At 38.3% G+C, this 21040-nt stretch overlaps 1 protein-coding gene across 1 annotated transcript in view; it reads left to right on the top strand.

Annotated features, from left to right (window-relative positions):
- nrxn3a (neurexin 3a) overlaps nucleotides 1-21040 on the top strand; it is a 283641-nt gene that overhangs the window by 244044 nt on the left and 18557 nt on the right. The window contains exons 21-23 of the mRNA XM_044375060.1: nucleotides 9441-9530; nucleotides 14563-14870; nucleotides 16890-16980. Coding sequence (XP_044230995.1) covers nucleotides 9441-9530; nucleotides 14563-14870; nucleotides 16890-16980 — 489 coding nt within the window. The remainder of the gene's footprint in view (nucleotides 1-9440; nucleotides 9531-14562; nucleotides 14871-16889; nucleotides 16981-21040) is intronic.

Raw genomic sequence — 21040 nt, 5'->3', positions numbered from 1 at the left:
TTGCACTTCTATGTGGCATACGTTTAAATGTACATTGTTACGAGTACTTGCTGGACAAAGACATGTAACTTTAGTTTTTCACTGTTATCTAACATTGCATGAGGGAGTTAAATATCATTTCCTGAGTCCATTAAAGTTGAGCCATTAAAGTTTTAATGCTGAGCCCCAGAACTCAAGTCTTCCTGAGTTCTTCCCTATATAGGCTAAAGTCTTTCTTGATCATTAGTACAATATATGATTACATTTGTAATAGTCTCCTCAGCCAAGTGGGAAAAAATATGTGCATATATCAACATCGGCAACTGGCAAAAATGTCAAAAAGTGATCATGTTAAATAATCATGATCTCAATATTGAACAAAAATAATCGTGATTATGATTTCAGATTTCAGTGTACTCCTAAAGTTATATGTGTGCTCCTAATTTTTTTCATTTAGGAGCACATGTACTCCTTGAAAAAAAAGTAAGGATTGAACACTGCTGTCAGATGTGTAGAAACACTAAGTAACTGGAGTGTGGCGCAGTCCAAGGGCTTCTGTCACAGGCATGTAGATGTCTTCAGACCTGGGCTGACAGGTCTTACTTTACCCACCCCCCCCTCCCATTCTCTCTCTCTCCCTCTCAGCTGGAGAGAAGGATTTCAGAGTACCCTTCTTGTGAAATATCCTCATAAATCCCATGACTTTGGCCAAATCGTACATTAAAAATCAAATTTTTTTGTAGGAATTTTCGTTGTGAATCCCTTGATACAGGTTTGAAAGTGGTCAGACTTATAGTTTAGACGTCAGACGCCCCAGTTTGGCACAAAGTCCATGCCCAGAGATTGCCTCCCCATTGGTTTACATTGTAAGGTGTGATGTCGCACTCCAACTTTCAGGGCTTACTAGATCTAAACCATTCCAGTCATTACAAAGTTTTTAATAACTTTTGTTCAGCACAGTGTGATAAGTCATGTATTAAAGTTTGAAGCCGATACCATTAACGCCCTAGGAGGAGATAGCGTTTATTCAAGGTCCAAAATTGGCACAAAGTCGTACTTTGATGAGAACACTGCGGACTTCCTATTGGATTTAGGTCAGGGGTGCCAGCATATGATTTGTAGGTCTTGATGAGACGAATAATTGAGTTTTGGTTCGATCTCTCTACAACATTCTTACGGGCCGTGGCGGCCGTTTTAGATACATAGGTAAGTACAGGAGCCACAAAACAGAGTTAACTTGCCACTAACTCTACACAAAGGACTGGACCTGGGCCCTCTGACCTGCAGACTGGAGCACCAGACCTACAGAGCAAATCCTGCATCCTTTCAGCTTTGGAGCCAAACCCTTCACAGCCTTTCTCTTCCACGGATTCACTCGCTAAGAAGCAGCGCACCACAAAGCATCTCTTTCTTCATGGACTGGTAACAACTGGGCAAAGTGTGCAAATCTAGTTTTAAAACTCTTAACTGTGTAGTTCTCTGTTTAAGGCCAGTTGGTGTAAGCTAAAGGTGCCAGGTTAGGAAGAGGTTAGTTGCATGCAAGGCCTAGTTACTGGATGTAACGTGTGTTAAGCATGCTAACATTAACTTGGCAGTTTGACAATGCAATAACCTGACCATCACAACAAGGACATCACAACAACAGTTCAATGAATAACCTTAGGCAAATCAATACATGTACAGTACATTGATTGAGTTAAATGCTCTTGCTTAGCCATGCTATGCTACACTATATGTTGCTAGGCTATGCCCAGTTGTTACTGAGTCCATGGAGGGAGAGAGATGCTTTGTGGTGTGCTGCTTCTTAGCTGGCGAATCCGTGGATGAGTCATGCTGATAAGAGTTTGGCTCCAAGGCTGAAGGATGCCGGGCTTGCTGGGAGGTTGGTGCTCCAGTTGTGCAGGTCAGAGGGCCCAGGTCACTCCTTTGTCCAGTCCTTACAGACTTAGTGGCAAGCTAACTCTGCTTTGTGGCTCCTGTGCTTGTTAAACCAGCCAGCAGACTTGTGTAGTAGCTGCTGACACTAGAACTTAGTTACTGAGTCTTAGGCAGGCTCTCACGTCTTCTGCTGTAAAGAAAAGACTTCTGTGTGTGTCTGCTGTGAGCAGACTTAGGTGCGAACAACCACAGACTCTGGAGAGATTGAGTTTCTAGAGGATTGAGTTTCTTGAGGACACTGTTTGTTTCTTAGAGTCTTGAAACATGTGGTCGGCCAGTGAGACCCAATAATGGCAGGAAGTGCTCAGCTAAGTAAACAGAAATGACAGTCCATCATTACTTTAAGACATGAAGGTCAGCTGTTACATACACGTAGTCCAGGTTCATACAGTGAAACTCTTTGGAGTAAAGCAGCCGTCCTCCTGATAAATCCTGAGCTCATTATGTCAAGCAGCGCAGCAAAACTAAAAACTTTTTCAACTAGTTATCAACTTGACAAGACACAGGAAACTATCCAGCAACGTTTAGCTTCTGAAATATTTTTTTAGACAAGCAAAAAACTTTGAAGATGAAAAAGGGGTAGGGGAACGGGGAAAACAGGAGGTGGATTACATTTTTTTAAATTTACATGAAAAACGGAAAATCAAAATAATATATTGCTTTATCCTGTTATCAAACAAGTTGAACATGGCTTTGGACCTGGAGGCAGCAATGCAATTCTCGTGCCTGGTCTGCAGGAAAACAGAGGACGTCAGTTTAGTAGGCGGTCCTTCAGTGTGGCCCAGGATACATTGCGTTTGCACTGCTAAATGAATGTGGCCACATGCGGCCCAGACCACCTCCAAATGTGGTCTGAGTGATCAGATCTCATGCGTCTTGAGTGCATTCACTCCTGTACTTAGAGCTGTCCACTTGTGATCAGATCACTTGAGACAGATGTTAATGCCAGGTGTAAACAGGGCCCAAGAATGCAGTTCATTAGAGTTACCAGCCACAGAAATTGCCAATTAACAGCACTGGCAATTTATTCAGAATTCAAGGCGCACTTAACCAATATGGCTACCACAACATCCTGCAGCGACATGCCATCCAATCTGGTTTGCGCTTAGTGGAACCTTCATTTGTTTTTCAACAGGACAATGACCCAAAACATACCTCCAGGTTATGTAAGGGCAATTTGACCAAAAAAAGAGAGTGATGGAGTGCTGCATCAGATGGCCTAGCCTCCATAATCACCAGACCTAAACCCAAATGTGGTGGTTTGGGGTGAATTGGACCAAAGAGTGAAGGGAAAGTAGCCAACAAGTGCTCAGCATATGTGGGAACTCTTGGACTGTTGGAAAACCATTCCAGATGACTACCCCATGAAGCTGGTTGAGACATTGCAAATAGTGTGCAAAGCTGTCATCAAAGTAAAAGGTGGCTACTTTGAGAAATCTAAAATATGAAAGATATTTTGGTTTACACTTTTTTGTAAACTACATGAGTCTATATGTGTTATTTTATAGATTTGGTACCTTCAGTGAGTGAGTAAGTGAGTAGGTGTGTCCAAACTTTTGACTGGTACTGCATAAACATAGCACAAAAAGTAAGGAAATTTGTGTTTGGTAGATTATTTCTTTGTTGTAACAATGCATCTTGGTAATAAATCTTATACCGTTGAAAAGCCTGTTTATTTTCCTTTTAAATGGTGCCACATTTGTAAGGAACATGCATTTGTGGGATGAGCAGCAGAGCTGAACATGTGGCTGGCACCCATGAAAAATTCGCCAAATCTTCTCTGCCAATGCCAAACAGCTTATTCTACCAGTGACATTGTTTGGTGTTTGGTGGATTGGATGATTGAAGTTTGAAGAAACAAGACATATTGGCAATTTAACACTTTATTCATATAACAAACAGTAGCCTCAGTAGCGTGTGGAAGAACCATACACAGCCACAACAGCCCAGCACCTCCTCATGCTGGTCACCAGCCTGGTCGAACACTGCTGTGATTGGCATCCCATTCTTCAACCAGTATTTGTCGCAAGTCAGCCAACATGGTTGTGTTGGTCACTCTGGCATGAACAGCACGCCCAAGCTGATCCCACAAGTGTTCAATGGGGTTGAGGTCAGGACTGCTGGCAGGCCATTCCATCCTCTCCACTCCGAAATTCAAGATTTTCATGGCCACAAGCCACATACTCAGGTCTGCTGCCCATCCCACAAATGCATGTTCCTTACAAATGTGGCACCATTTAAAAGGGAAATAAACAGGCTTTCCAACAGTATAAGATTTGTTGCCAAGAAGCATTGTTACAACAAAGAAATAATCTACCAAACACATATTCCCTTACTTTTTGTGCTATATTTATACGTGTGTATATTTTGTATGTGTGTTTTGTTCAAGTACTTCTGAACACAGTTGGTAACATGAAGGTGAACTTTTCACCAAAAAAAATCACCATTTCCCCTACCATTGCCTCGGAGGGGCAGCCCACCCCCCCAACTGGACTACCCAGCAGCCTCTGAAAGATAGGATGAGACAATACCATTTGTATCAATTAGTTTGATGTTGCATCAAAATACATAGCCCGTCTTTTCTGTAAAGCCGTGCCAGTGTTTGCATCTCTCCTCTCTTCACACTCTCTGCGCAACCCCACCCCCTCACAACTTCTCCTGTAATAGGAGAGAGACACCTGCCAGTGTCAGACAGCGAGGCTATCAGGTTCAGCGACAACAGTGAATAAAGTGTCAAAATGAATCAGCAGCAACGTGTTAAGCACGAGGCACGAGTTCACATGCGGATAGATAGGTTATGATAAACAGTGGCGTTACTTGTGAATGGAGCCACACTAGCTAACTAGCTTGTAGCCAACTAGACTGGGTTGCTAAGCAACTTGCGTCTGCTGTCCGCTCATAAACACCGGCAGCCAAGTCAAACACAGAAAGGTGTTTAACTGTTTTACCAGACTGTTTCTCTTCACACTCACTTCCTGTCTTAAGTATGTAGTATAAGCACAAAACCTGTAAGAGATGTTCTGTCATGGAGTGGAGCAGGTGGACCCAAACACAGAAGACGGCAGGCAGGATCAGAAGTGGAATATTTATTGAATAACACAAGACTGAGACACAGGAACAAGGAACACTGACCAGATACGCAGACGCTTCAACAAAAACTAGAGAACAGGACTTAAATACACAGGGTCTGGTTACAAACTGAACACAGGTGAGTGAAACAAGACACAGGTGAAACTCATAAGGGCAATCAACAAAGGCAGGCAAACACAGGAAGTAAAGGTAACAAAACACAAGGAGAAAACATATCAAAATAAAACAGGAACTAAAGTAATCATACAACAAGGAACAGGTGACACAACACAAGGGCAGACTGGGAGCTGATAGAGTGGGGAAGACACTAGGAACAGGAAGGACTAACAAGGGTAATGCCGGGCAGGTGAGAGGAGGAGCACATGAACACAGGAGGAGTGAAGGAACACACAAGGGAAACACAAAGGGTGCATCCACGTTTCCCTCACTTGCGTCTTTTCCTTGCGTCTTAGTCCCTCCCACCATGGATGCAAGGAGAGACACAAGGAAACCAAGCGAGGAGAGAGGAAACGAGGAAATTTGTTTTAAGAGACATGAGACATCCTCTCCTCTGAAGCGTCATGTGAAGCGACGTCCATTTCTGATGACGGCGACAGCTGATCACAGCTGGATCAGCTGTCAGTCAGCTTTAACAGCTGTAGAAACCATTTCTACTCGCAGAATGCGTTTATACTATTTATTGATCATTTCCATCTGTATTTTTTGATAACCCTGATAATGAATTCATCATTCAATAACCCAGAATATGACCAGGGTGTCTTCTGAACACTGGAAAATATGTATTTGGCTAAATGTTTCAGGGCAAATGGAAATGATGTAACTCATATCAAACCTGACACTCAGGAATTTTCAGCCTCACATGTGAATGGAAATGACGATAAATGATGTAAAATATACATGTGTTTAACTGTTATTATGGATAAAGTTAAAGTCAGGAAGAGTCTGTCTGTCAGCAAGGAACAGTTTAATGGAGAAAATAACATCATGAAAAAAAAAAATCTTTCTAATAAATGAAGAAAGTTGTTTATGGTTCTTTTGTTGGTCAGACCGACAATTAACAGATTTTTAACTATAGGATGAATATATAAATAAACATAAAACTTGGGAATGATACACTTAAATTTAATCTGTAATCTGTCTCCACTTCGGCATGAAACTGCAGTGATGTGTCAGATCAGTCTGATCAGCTGCAGCATCCAATCAATAACTGTTATCCAATAAGGGGGCGTGTCGGCCAGTAAAAGACTTCCGTGAAGTCTGCTCTCATGTTTCCTCGCTCCTTGCTCCTCCGAGCAAAATAAGAGACTTGGGACGCCTGTCAAAATGGCGCATTGGGAACAACTTCCGGTTCAGGCAAGGAGCGAGGAGCCATAAAATAAGAGACTTGAGACGTACCCACAGAAAACCAAATCCCAGAACACACAACACAATCCAACCAAAAATGCAAGAAAGTCCCCCAAAGTAAATTAACATAAATGACCTCAACCAAATGACCAAGCAACTTAAGTGTAACACAGAAAACCCAAAACCCATGTGACATGTACAGGGCTACGTAGGAGGAAATACTTTGTCCAATAAAGAACTGTCTACCTCAGTCGAAAACTTTGTCAAAGCAAGTAGGCCTGTTGGTATTTTTGTTCTGTTTATATTTTAATTGTTAACTACAAAGCTGTATATTTTGTTTAGTAGGAGAGGAGTATCTGTAATTGTACTCTATTTTAATCAATCTGTTGATTGATTAAATTGTTGTTGAAAACAACTGAAGGAGCATTGTCGTGTGTCCCACATTTCCAACTGTGAATCAGGACAGTTTTTTTAAAAATTGTTACTATGATCATCCCCTAAACTTAACTGCGTAGTTATTATTCTTGCCATGATGAAGAAGGTTGTCTAAGTTTAACCCACACCACATGCTCTAACCTTAACAAAGTGGTCATTTTAACCCAGACCAAGATCTTTCCCTAAACCTTACCAAATGGCTTTTATGCCTAAACCTAACCAGACCTTAACCATAGCATTATCACATCATAAAACATCATTATTTTTTAACAGTGATTTGTAAAATTTTTGAAACAGTGGTCATTGCATACCAGTTTGCTATTATGTGTGAGCTATGAGCCCTCACTGACATCAGCTATATTTACTCTGGAGAATCCTCATTTCAAATCCTGATTTGTACCTCTGTATAGTTTAAAAAGTCAGTTCCATAAATGCACATGCTGCCCATTGAACTTCAAATTATGTTAAGCTATGCCCTTACATGCTGTGACTTATGTGGGACCATGTCCTGTTGCGCCTCTGTTATGCCTCTGTCATATTAAAATAATCAAAGCCCAGAAAAATGTAGCTGATAATCCATTGTGATATCATGCAAACTACGGCACAGTCAAAAATGCTATTTTCAATGTATGTTATTACCATTTTTATAACCTTTCAGTTATGATCAGGGCTCATCCTTTTAATTTTTTTCTGATTTTACCTAGATGTAATTACACCACACTTTCAGGAGGACATTCCCCTCTTCTCATTTCTCAGTTTGTACATCCTCGGTTCCTTTCCTCGCCTCCTCTCCCCACATCTTAGTCCTTCCTACCTGAGATGCGAGCGGAGGAGGCGAGGAAGAGACACGAGAAGGGAGGAGTCGAAACAACAGGCATTTAACAAAATGAGACATCCTTGCTTCGGAGCCGTCATGTCAGTTAAATATAATGTGCAGCAGAGCTGCATCATTTGTCCATTGTTTTGTTACAGCCTACCACTGTATTTTGTGATCTCTGACAGATGAGCAGAACAGTGTTCAGGGCAACTTATATATTTACTTTTAATTCAAATCACAACGTGATAATATATATATGATATAACAAGAATGTACGGATGACATACATTGTTATATTTTACTTAACGCGTGTACACACACACACACACACACACACACACACACCACACACACACACACACACACACGCATACATATATATATATCCTAGCATTACAAATGGTTTACAAACCAGCTATGTGTCACGGCTCTTTTATACGTCACGGGTGCCAAAAAGACCTCCGCAAAGGATACACTTGTGTATCCTCGCTCATGGCTCCTCCGGCAAGCATCCTCTCTCCTCCAGATGCAGTTTAGGAATTGAGACATCCCTAAACATGACATGCTGAGATCAATTTCCGGGACGGGGGAGAGAGGAGACAAGGAGGCACAAAATAGAGAAATGAGAAGTGCCCATAGTTTACCATTGATTACAGTAAATAAGGTTTATCCATTAACAGAGAGTGTGCATGTGATGTTACCGCATGTGTAGTCACCAGTCACTACCCAGGGGTGGAAAACACTCAGCAATCAGTATCTTCCTTTGTGCATTCACATGGAAATAAACATGAAAACCAAACATTTCAGGCAAATGGCCTAATGGACTGCCAAAGGTTAAACAGAATAGAAGAACTGTGAAAAGATATTTTCTAAAGGAATGTGAAAACCTTAAATTGTTCAAAATGAAAGACCCCCCTCCACAAATAAAACTGTGGAAACTAAAACAAACAATGAATACATTTGACACAAAACTACACAATTTTAGTTTCAAAATGCATTTCATTGTCCTCATACTGACAGAAAAAAACTGCAGTGGTTTCAGACAACAGGGGACAAATGCATAAAATTCTGTGTAGATGTATGACTACGAGGTCCCAGAGTGGCTGTCATTACACACGGCTGTGGCTCTGTATAGTATCCATCTCATTAATTAATCACATGGACCTGTAAACCATCATCATCAGTGATATTGCATCATCATTTTTAAACATCAGAAATGTAACCAATGATTAACTTATTTCTCCATTTCCACCTTATTATATAACCCATTGCTGGCTCTTGATAAACATGTGTATGGCTGATCTGAAGTATGCATGAGGTGTGCACATTTTCACTGTATATTATGTTTTTATAAATGCCAGTTTATCTATGAGAAATGGCGTGTGCATGGTTTTTGTGCGTACACATCATTTATACATCTGGCCCCTGGAATATTTACACCTGTAATTTGTGCATTAACAATCAAACAGCAATTGTACTGTGGGTATCTTATATATATGTTTGTTTTACACATAGTATAACAGCCCCACCAATTATAGCAGCTGTAGGGAGTTTGTTTTGCCACTCAGTGGTGAGCCAGGTAGTATCTCACAAAACGTGATGTCAGTGCATACTCTATACAAAGTGAAAAGGAAAGATCGGCTGAATACACAGACAAGCCCCAAAGATGATGAGCCTCAGATATACTGTAACTAAAACAAGTTTAATAAGAATGTAATCTTCAGCTAAAATAATTTAAACATATTGTAAATGTTAGAGGGAAAGTGATATTTCCTACTGATGACATGATGCTGATAATCAATAAATGTCTTTATAAATGTCTTCTTAAACTTTAAAGGGAACAGTGACATTGAACGCTATCAAATGGCCAATAAGAAAATTCCTTTCAAATACGCCAGACCAGTAGAGGAGTGGCTACAAGAAAAAGGTAATTTCAAACAAACATGTTTCTATGCTTATGTGTGTTCACTATACTGATATAATGTGAAAAGACTCATCTGCATTTCTCTAATGAGAACATGAAATCTATGTGCATGGTCTCTATTTAAAGCTTAAATGGATTGTGTGAGTTTAGAGATTCAAAAACAATGAAAAATGTCATTTGATTTTTTTTTCAGTGATAGTCAACCCTTAAGGTATTTTAATGCATATCATAATTTCTTTGTTATTAGGCCAAAATGATACTTTCCTATTTCTAACAAAGTACCGTTAAACATAGTGTCAATAGAATGAACATGAATGTAAACCCATGCATGTAGTAATTGTATATGGAATTTCATGTGGGCTAAAAATGATAAATCCATAACTAATTAATTAACTAAATAAATGAACCAATAAACTGTAAATAATTCAATATATAATCAAAATTAATGAGTAATAGTCATGAGTTGAGAAAAAAATCCCAGCTCATATTTTAAAAATGTTATTACACATATTCACTGAGCAGCTGGCGTGGCTGTAGACTTTCCTGTTTTGATCGTGCAAGTGCAACAACCAGCGCAAAGTGGTAGGTCTTGGGTGCAAAGACTAAGTGCAAAAGGGCTGGGTGTGGTCATTGATAATAAAACTCTCAGCCAGTCACATCCCTGGTCTTATAGCTCTGACACAGCTGAGCCAATCACAGTAAGGCAATATCTCATCAAATGGAGAGATGCTTCCAGGAAATCATACTGTTGGTGGCAGGACGTGAGTGCAGCACCACAAATCTGCAGCCAGAGGCAGATGGTGTGGGTTTTATAACACCTAATCTGTACAAAAACAAGAAAAGTAATGAATTGTACAACAGTTTGTTGAAGCCGTTTATACTGTATGATTGCATCAATCCAACACTATTTCAGTCACAATTCCAATGTATCTCATGTCATAAATGGTCACTGTTACGACTCTCATATTGAGATCATATTGTAACTGATGCGACACAATAGCGTTTGCACTGTAACTCAAGAATAAAGCATGCTCTAAAAGATGTTTAATAATCAGAAATGTGTAATTAAATCTGAAGGTGTAAATTATCAGTTGATAATCGGCAGGGAATAAATCTCTGATCAGGGAGATACAACAAAGCTTGGTAAGGCAGCTAGTAAGAACTGTACAAAGTCTACCAAACAATAGAGAGTGAATTTGGATGACAGAGATAATGCAGGGAAACCTAATTCTGACTCATAATACTAGATAGGCTGCAGGTTAGATTGTAAAGTTACTGACTCCACCCTTTTTTGCATCCCTATTATTATTATTATTATTATTATTATTATTATTATTATTATTATTATTATTATTGTTGTTGTTGTTGTTGTTGTTGTTGTTGTTGTTATTATTACATGTTTTTGTCTATCCTTGCAATGGGGAATGCATGGATACAATAACAGTCTACACAAGGTAGCAGGCCAAGTATAATTTTGATTATATGATGTTTATGTTTTTATTTCTCATGTTTATGTTTTTGGGGTTTTTTTGTTTTGTTTTTTGCTTCTACATGATTTGCTATTCTCAAGGCTGGATATATATGTTGAGCATTTGTAATTCTGCCTAAAGTTATGTGAAAATGAATGCTCAGTTAATTACCATTGCTATTGTTCTTTCAAGCCATGAGTCATTTAAATAGCATTTATTTAAATGTAAATGGAGTCCATAACTGTTTTAAGGTTTTACAACAATTCAAAAAAGAAAAGGGAGTTATATCGTTTCTCCAAGAGAAACATTTAACACAAGACAAACATAAGGACCTTCCACCTTCCAGGACCTTCCACGCTATGGTTATCCTAGTGGTAAAGTTAAGCTCTAGGGGGGGGAAACGCTTACAGAGGACATCCTTCTTTCTAGATATAGGTTTAAAGAAACAGCTAAAAATTGCGTCAGTGACTGATATTTATGATACAGAAGAAATTAACAGTATCATGGTATGGGACAAAGCAAAAGCTGTGTTACGGGGAGATGTAATAGCCAGTTCATGAGGAAAAAGATAGTGGGAATAGACTAAAAACCAGCTTGAGCTACACATCAAAGAACTAGTAGATAAACATAAAATAATATGTAATATGGATGTAACTACACAACTCAAAAATAAATGTGCAGGCCTTTTCACAGAAGAGGGTGAGAAATTTCTAATATTTACAAAACCAAAATGTTAGGAAGAAGGACCAAAATCTATTTAACTCCTAGTGGACAGGCTTAAGCACCAAAGAAGGTAAGTCTTATGTCACCAAGCTAAAAGATGACATGAGAACAAAATCATGACAGAAAAGTTGACATTGCAGAAAGAATCATTTGTAAAATATTGTGTGAAATTATGTAAGAATGAAATGGAGAGAAGAGACAGAAGAAATTGAAACATACCTTGAGAAACTTGAGAAAATGCTCATTACAACTATAACAATAGAGGATTTCAATTAAATGAAGTAAAAAAAATGTCTGTGAAGATTCTCAGTCATCCAGGTCATGGTATATCCAGAAGGGATGATTGATCCAAAGTTTTAAAAAGTTAAAAAAAAAAAAAAAACCCTGGGAGACAATGGGTGCACTAATGAATTCTATAAGTTCCAAGAAGGTCTGATACCTCTTTTACAAAAACCTTACAACTATACTTTAGAATCAGGTGCTTGGGCATCCACATGGAATTCATCCATAGTTACAGGCATTTATGAGGATGGAAAAGATGCAACAGAATGTTCCTCTGATAGACCAATATCGTTATTGAATACAACTGAAAAAATCCTACCAGTTGTCATGACAAACAAGCTCAAGGAAATCTTTCCAGACATAAGAGATAGGGATTAGTGTGGATTCACTCCGAACAGCCTTATGTTTAACAACATCAGACATACTTCAAACATAATTGAGTTTTCTCAAAAAATTAAGAAAAAATAAACCACATCAAATGTAAATCCACATGTAGAGCTAACCAATTTACAGATATTTTTAAAGGGAATTTTATATTTAAATGATAAAAAACAGAGTAAAATAAAATATTTAGAATCACAATCCACAATGACCTAAACAAAATCTGTGATCTCAATGATCAAAATCCAGAAAACAAAATCAAAGACCTGAACGGTTCAAAACTGAGACCTGATTCTATATTGGATTGGAGTGAATACAATTATAATAATATTCAAAGTTTACCAATCCCAATCCATCCAGCAAGCTTCAAGATGGAATAGAATGGTAACAAATTTCATCTTGAATAACAACAGGAAAAAAGTAAAATTGAAAACATTAGTAAAATCTAAAGATTGAAGTTGATTGGCACCACCAGACCTGCAGAATTATTTTAACTTCACAGGTCAGCACAATAATGAAATGGTCCAGTGGCAAAACTGAAGCGAAGGGCTTCTTTATAGTAAAAGAATTGGTTCCAATGTCAATAAAAACACTGCCCTTTATTGGTGAGAGAGACACTGTACTGCTGAATGACAAAACAGATGGATCAATAACATCTTGCATAACTGGCCCAAAAAATGTTGTAAAGTCAGGTCAATTTTTGTCAATTGTATTTTATTTGTATAGACCAATATCACAATATCACAAATTAGCCTCAGGGGGATTCACAATCTGTATAGCAATATAACATCCTCTGTCCTTAGACCCTTGATTTGAGTAAGGAAAAACCCCTGAAAAAAGTAACTATCCAAGATAAATGGCATGGGACCAAACCTAACAATGGATAATGCATAATGTATCCATAAAGGTCTGGGTTCCAAAACTATTACAAATATATAAATATATATAATATTAAAGATATACTCACAAATGTTAACTAAAATGTTATGAATTCTTTTGAAGCCATATCAATCAAATATAACCCTGTAGAGTTGGACTTCTATAAATATCTACAAGTGAGAAATTATCTTCAAAATGCCGAAAAAAGAGAGGAGGTTTCAAAGTACCATTATGTTTGCATTATGTATGATACTATACTATAATATGAACACTAACAACCTCCTCTTGAACATAAACAGAATTTTAGAAAAGCACACCAAAACACAGGACACAATTAAGCTACAATGGAACTCGGAACAAGAGGGTCAGTTATAAATGAGAGTGATTAGGAGAATGTTCATAAAGAATTACATAAAACAACAAACTCAAAAATACTTTCTCATTCTCAGTTTTCATGGAAAATGTACATTATATTCTTTATTACTACTAAATTAAGAATAAGGATTAAGTCCCAGTGTTTTGGTGAAAAGAATGCAAACCACTCATATTTTCTGCATTACTAGAAATGTATTGGCAATCAGTTATAACTGTAGTATATATTATTTTTAATTAAACCATAATGTATTATTTTAGGTATAACACCATCTGTCTAAATATGTGTATGAAACAATGCGAACAATGTAAAATGTAATCAGAAATTTGCGATCAATTTCAATAGAGTAAAAACAGAAGAAGAACAAAACATAAAACCGCTACTGATAATCTGACTTTGCTCACGATACTGTTAAAATGTGTGTAGAGTGCATGTGGTTATTTTGTTGCAGCCGTGTTGGTGGCTGCAGATTTATCAACATACCTGTCTTGCTGCCTTCAGATGCTGCAGGGATTTAATGAACTGAATAAGAAGTTTTTCATACAGTATAAAGCAGCTGTGGACAACAGAGACTGTAAGAATCACCCCCTTTTCGTTCATAGATAAATGCAAACTGCCTTAACCACATTAAAAGTAATTTTTTTTATGTTGATTTGAATGCATCTACTGGGTGAAGAATGATAAATTAAAACAGTTTATTTTAAAAATTATAATTTTAAGCATCATTCCATTATTGCTGCGCATTTGCCGCACAAAAGGGCACAACAAACTTCAAGGTCAGCATAATACTGTTGAAGCACTGCTTGCACTGGTCGTTGCTCCACCACGACAATAGGGCCCTTAATCTTAAATCATGCAGTTATAAAAAGGTATATGAAAAGGTGCTTTTCTTTGTTGAAAATATCTTACATCTGGATGTCTCCTCTAGGACGGCAGCTAACAATTTTCAACACTCAAGCAACAGTTGCAATTGGTGGTAGTGATCGAGGCCGGCCATTTCAGGGTCAACTATCTGGTCTTTATTACAATGGCCTCAAGGTGTTGAACATGGCCGCTGAGGGCAACCCTAACATCAAGATTAACGGCAGTGTGAGATTGGTAGGTGATGTGCCTAGTGTGGCAGGCTCAGCCAGGACCACAGCCATGCCTCCAGAGATGTCCACTACCTTCATTGAGACTACTACCATGATGTCCACCACCACCACACGGAAACACAGATCCTCCTCAACTGTACAGGTTTGGACAGACTTCCATAATAACACATTAAAACATGTAAACAAAGAAACACTAATATACTGTGCGTGGGACATGTAGTACATACATAATAGTCAGAAAACTGTGGGATGGTTTGAGCTCCTTCTTATTAGTGTTACAGAAAATCAAATATCTTATTGGGAAATTGAAGCTGGCCTGCTTGAAGTTGACGCATTAAACTAAGCAACCAATCAGATCAATGATGCAATCATGCATGCAGTCTATATGAGTGGATCATGGTGCCTGTCGACATGGTCCTTTGGTCAGTGCATAAAAATTGCATTCCCCTGCACCACATGTTATTTTGCTCGGAAATACTGTCAGCTGTTTTGCTGAGTATATTGTTGTGACCAGGAAAGTCTGGCCTCATTAAAGCCTCATTCATATGAATATAATCTGGTCTATTGACAGCCAAACATTTTTGTTTGATGGCCAGTTTCAATTAAGATGAACACAGATTTTGTGTTTTTGTTGTATTTACCTGGATTATTTTTTTTATAAAATACATAATTTGCAATACAATAAAATGACAAGTAAAGCAAAACCTTAATTAAAGTTGATGTTGCCTGCCTTTCAGGCTTATACCAAATGAAGTGAAAATGGACATTTGAACTGTGTGATATTCCAATTTGGTTATTTTATTATATGTATTAATATTTGTATTAAATTCCTGTTCATACTTCCAGATACCAGTCTTCTTACTGTTTGATGATTGCTCTCACAGCTGTATTGTAGTTATGTTTGAGCTGCATTGATTGCAATGCAAACTGAACTTTTCCTTCTGTTGTTTTACATTAAAAAGTGTCCACCAGTGAACCAATTGGAAGCCTATAATTAAACACTGAAATTAAATGCAACATGTTTGACATTGAGTCAGTGGAGTTTTGGTATTTGTTGACAAAAAAAACTTGATTCAATGTGCAATTACTAGTGTTTCCTTGAACTTTCAACCCAGTCTCACAGTCTTCGTCAGACACCTGTATTAAGGTGTGGGCTGACAGAAGCATAAAGGAAACCCACTCACACAAACCAATATCTCAGTTTGAACTCTAACCACCTCTAACTTACAGCACAAAAGGTCAGTACTGAGGATTTTATCAGTGAGGAGGAGGACAGAGAGAGGGTGGTGCCACAAGGGGGCATTCAGGGCCAAAAGGAACAATGAGTGGATGATAAGAATCCCAATTTAAGACAAGGACTGGACACTGCTAAATCAGGGTGGGACTCCCTTACATGGCTAGACTGTCAGAGTTCCCCTTTCTTCTTTATCATGTTAACTATCTCTGACAAAAATAAACTTAAACCTAAAATCTTCTGCCCCCTTATCCCCAATCTCTTAGACTTGAACAACAGAGCTCTCACATGCCTTACACTCATAATAGCAAATGACAGTGATAACCACCTAAATCCACACTTCACACTGCTGCCCTCTGGTCACAGATACAGGACTTCAAAATGGAGAAGAGCTCAGAGTTTTTTCCCTTCTACCACAGCAGCCCTGAACAAACTGCCTGTTTGATATTGTTGTGTAGATTTAGACTCATCTGTGTGAGTGTATACATGTCTATGTCAGTATGAGTTGGGATACAGACAGGGGCATGAATGTATGTGTGTAGATGTGAACAAGTGTGTATTTCATCTATTGTGTCTATCAGTATGTTATTGTGTAGATGTGTATCTGTATGTGTGGAATATGTAGAAGCTGTCAAAACAAATCTCTCTCTGGGACAAAAAAGACTATCCATGACAACGAAGCAAACTCTCATCAGCTGAGGGAGACTGTGAGACGCAGTTGAAAAGCTTTGAAAAAAGCTGGCAAGTGAACCTTAAGATCTTTTTGTCAAGCTACTGTTGCCAAGGTCAATAATGAACTTGTTCATGTTCACCTTCTAACTTGTTTTGTATGTTTTCACTTGTCTTTGTGTATCTTTGTTTTTTTTCTGGTGGGTCTGTGTTTGGGTGTCTTCGCTCTGGCTGATGACCAACGCTCTGCCCATGAAGCATACGCCAGATGACATGGGCTCATCTGCAGAGTGTTCGAGTGATGACGAAGACCTGGAGGAGTGTGAAACTAGTCATGCAGGTGGGCTAGGTTAGTTTGAATTTGCTTGCTTTCTTTGTGCTTTCACTCATCTGTACCAGCGGATCAAGGTATCCTCAAAGCATCATACCCCATGGTTAGACAAAGTGTAACTTCATAAAACAGTCAACATAGTAACAATACATAGCAAGCTGCACTACACATGACCCAATCCAAGGACAGCTGGATTGTTAAATGCAAAGATCACTTTCAATTGAATATTGCTGAACAGTACAACAGTAATACAGAAAGTTCATTTATTATGTTGCCAGTTTATAACAGTAACACAGAAGGCCATTAATGTCATGAGCTACACTTACACATGGGGTCATCCAAAGTGGTTAACATGGTCACCAATATACTTGCAAATTTTGACTGGTGAGAGGAAAAATAAGAGTTAGTACATATCATCACAAAATTTGTATGATGAATGGTGAACCATCATCAACCAATGATGCTGCAGTATGTATTGCATTGTGTTTAAGTCACTGCTACCGCCATTCACTGCTCTGATTTTCATTGTGAAACAATACATTTTGACTGTTTTTGTTTTTAGTAGTACAGTGATGTTTTCTACTTTTTGTTTTTATTTGTGTTTCTCCATATTTAGAGGCTTGCATTGTTGGTTCATATAATAGAGAACAGATATCATTGAATTTCTGTGTATAAGTTTTCCTTTTTTTGGGTCATACTTTTGCTTCTAGGTGTACTTGTTATTCTGTCTTTTTTGTATCTAAATATTAAAAAATCTAAAACAATAAAGCATTGTTATAACATAGAGAATCAGTTTGAAAGAATTTGGGAATTTCCATATTTTAGCAAAGTTAACTTTTGTAGGAAACAACAAATAGCCATTTTGTGACTTCCATACTAAAGAATCAAACTACTGACAGATTCTTTTTCTGAAGGATTACAGTTTTATATTGTACATGCCATGCCCTCTAACAGGCTTTGGTATTGGTTTAACCCATCGAGGCTCAGCCTCAGCACCTTGAGACAGATCTTTGCACTCACTGCCCAATCAGGAGGTAGCAACCACAAACTTTAAAGCGCCAGCACATCCGTTGTTCATCTCCCTCTTTCTCTCAGCCACCTTGAATTCAGTACATAGCATTCAGCAAAGGCTTCTTCATCATCCGGTGTCTCTGAGATAAACTGTAAAACTAGATTATAAACTAGATTAGAGGCACCCCACCTAGGGTGGTGTTGCTTCTTCTCCTATCTCAGGCAAGGTGATTGAGGAGTTGTCAGTGTCAGATTCTTGCATGTCTCCCCTAGACTCTATCTCCCTTCCCCACATACTTCTCTTCACCAGTTAAGAGTAATCTATGCACCTCCACATTTCTAGACTGTTTCAGATGCATTTCATGTTGGTAAGAGCACAATTTTGCATGTATGCAAATTAGGTAATGTTCATGCATTCAGTGCAAAATTGGCCCCTTTCTATGCAAATAAGCCTTGTTGTGAAAACAGTCTAATTCACAAAGACCAGCGCTAATTGCCACACATAATAAGGGTGGAGTTATTAGCATCTTCAGATAGTTGGTGTCAACTGCGCGCACACTCACTCCTCATTCACTCTCTCTCTCTGTCTCTCTCTCTTCAAATCTTCAAGGTTGTGAGGCCATGAATGATATTGAATTGATACTGATTGATATCAAGGGCAAAATCCTCAGTCAGACATTGGGGGGATCAAGTGGGTATGGGGTGGTAAGCTTATCTTGGACTTTCATCTACTTAAAAATAAAAATGTCCTGACAGACAATTCCATCATATAAACCTGGAATCTGTGTGTAACAGCTGACCTGTATAGATATGTTGCAGAACACAGAACATTAATTACAGTCAGATCGTGACCGATCTGGTGTTAATGAAGTTGCCGCTGCTGTGCAGCGTGCATAAATGCACTTAGCCTCTTTCTCAGTTTGGAGTTGCACTTATCATTTTAGCTGCTGTGTGATGCTGCAGCCAGCTGTGACACACAGCTAGCTGTGGGCAACAAATAACATCAGTACTGATGTTTCTGCGAAATCCCGCATACACTAAATGACACCTAAATGACATTATTGTAAGATTCAGACATTCATCTAACACATATGAGACCTGCCTCAGTCACATTAATAGCTGTATTTTGCCATTTGACATTTCAGTAGATTATGTTATAGAACATCTAGTGAAATACTAGAGAAACCAACAAGTTGGTTTGTGATTGTGGAGAGCTCTGTGTGTGTGAACCTCTGCTAATTAAAGACACAGAATTTGAGGATTTTGTGCTCAGCATTTTTCATTATAGACCAGTCTGTGTCATGAAATGTGAAGAAAAGCCTAAAACACTGGAAACTCAAACTGCTCAACAAAACAAATCATTAGCGCAAAATCTTTTGTGAATAGAAGCTTAAAATGGGGCAGATTGTGGGTGCAATGCAAATGTGGAATTCACAGTGCTATTAGCTGACACTGTAAATTCGTGGATTTGGACCAATGTCCCCCCCGCCCCCCCAAGACCATCACCAGAAAAATCTCTCGTTTTTTTTCTTTGTTGGCAGGTAAGGAGCAGGCTGATCCTCCTCCTGTACATGTTTTGCATTAATCTGACAGTATTTTGGGTCGGCCTACAGCCAACCTGTACAGCTACCTCCTAATTGGGCGGTGAGTGCAGAGATTTGTCTCAAGGTGCTGAGACGTGGCCTTGATGGGGTAAACCAATAACGAAGCCCATTAGAAGGCTATGCACATACTCATAGAACTGGAGTTACATCCAGGAAACTACTATTTTTAACATGTTCATAACATTTTTTAGTTTCTATAGCCCATTTTGAAAAATACAACATAAAATTTCAAAATAATGCTTATTTTAATACCACAATACGTAATTCAATTAACAATATCCACCCAGACATTAAACAGAATGCCTTCAAAGTGCTGCTATTTCTTCAATATTTTGTTCATGTTGGGGATGAAGACAAGCTGTCAAATTCCAGTAAAAAACATTCCTGCTATAGTAAATCCACATTCTCCACTTCTCTGACACTTAAAAACTATAAAACTATATTTTCCGAATGAGGCCACATTCACCATACAACCAGGCTTTAAGCATGTGAATATTTGTATCTAAAATGATGATGAAGTATTCTGCAAATAAAAAGCGGTATATATATACTGCTATACTGCTGTTCTGGTGACCGTCAGTTGGTTCTCCCTTTGGAAGGTCATTCCCAAATTTTTTCAGAGTATGCAAGATGTCATGGTGTAAATGGGTTTAAAGGTGTGCTTTGTATTCTGAGATTCATTAGGATTTGTGAAGAAAGACAAAGACAGGGCCCCAGTCATCCAATCATGCGTTTACACAGAAATTCACACCATTCTAACACTGACATCACTTTGATATTGACAGCGGCATGCTCTGTTGAGTTGAAATTTCCTTTGTTGTATTATTTTAGGAGTCAATAGTATTTCCAGTTTCATTTAGTCTGTTCTAAATTTTATAATCGAGCCATCATTTCCATCTACCAGCCAATTATCCAAAAACATATTCTTGTATTTTGGCCTCATCATGTGTGGCATGGCATTTTGGTGCGTGTTCTTTGTTTCCACATAATCTCTGGAGCATTTGTGCCACACAACTTTTAATGAAAACATCCCCTTTTTTCTACGCAAAAAGAAGGCAAAAACAAAATCTCATCATCAACATTTTTGTTCTGAACAGGGAAAGTGCCTTATGTAACTGATGACAGTTGTATTTGAAAACCTTGCACTCTCCTAATTCTTCAGTCTTCTGGGCCCTGTACATCCCCTACCAATTTCCGCCCTAATGCATTTTAATATTAATTTTAAAAAAATAATATTTTTGCATAGATGGCATGAAAAGATCTTTTTGCCAAAAATTAAATTTTTTCCACTTAATTTCCTCTTAAGCAATCATTGGTACCATGATTTAGCAAACTATTTAAATCGTTGTCCTCAGGGTGATGTTTGATCATTTCTTTGCATGCTTTTTGATTGGTGTAATTTTTGATCTTTGACTCCATGCCCCTGCATTTAGACTAACTTGATTGCTTTGTCTGCATTCATG

The sequence above is a fragment of the Thunnus albacares genome, chromosome 15, assembly GCF_914725855.1.
Source record: "Thunnus albacares chromosome 15, fThuAlb1.1, whole genome shotgun sequence".
In the NCBI taxonomy this organism is placed as follows: domain Eukaryota; kingdom Metazoa; phylum Chordata; class Actinopteri; order Scombriformes; family Scombridae; genus Thunnus; species Thunnus albacares.
Note: the sequence above shows the minus strand (reverse complement) of the source record. Positions and strands in the feature narration are given on the sequence as shown.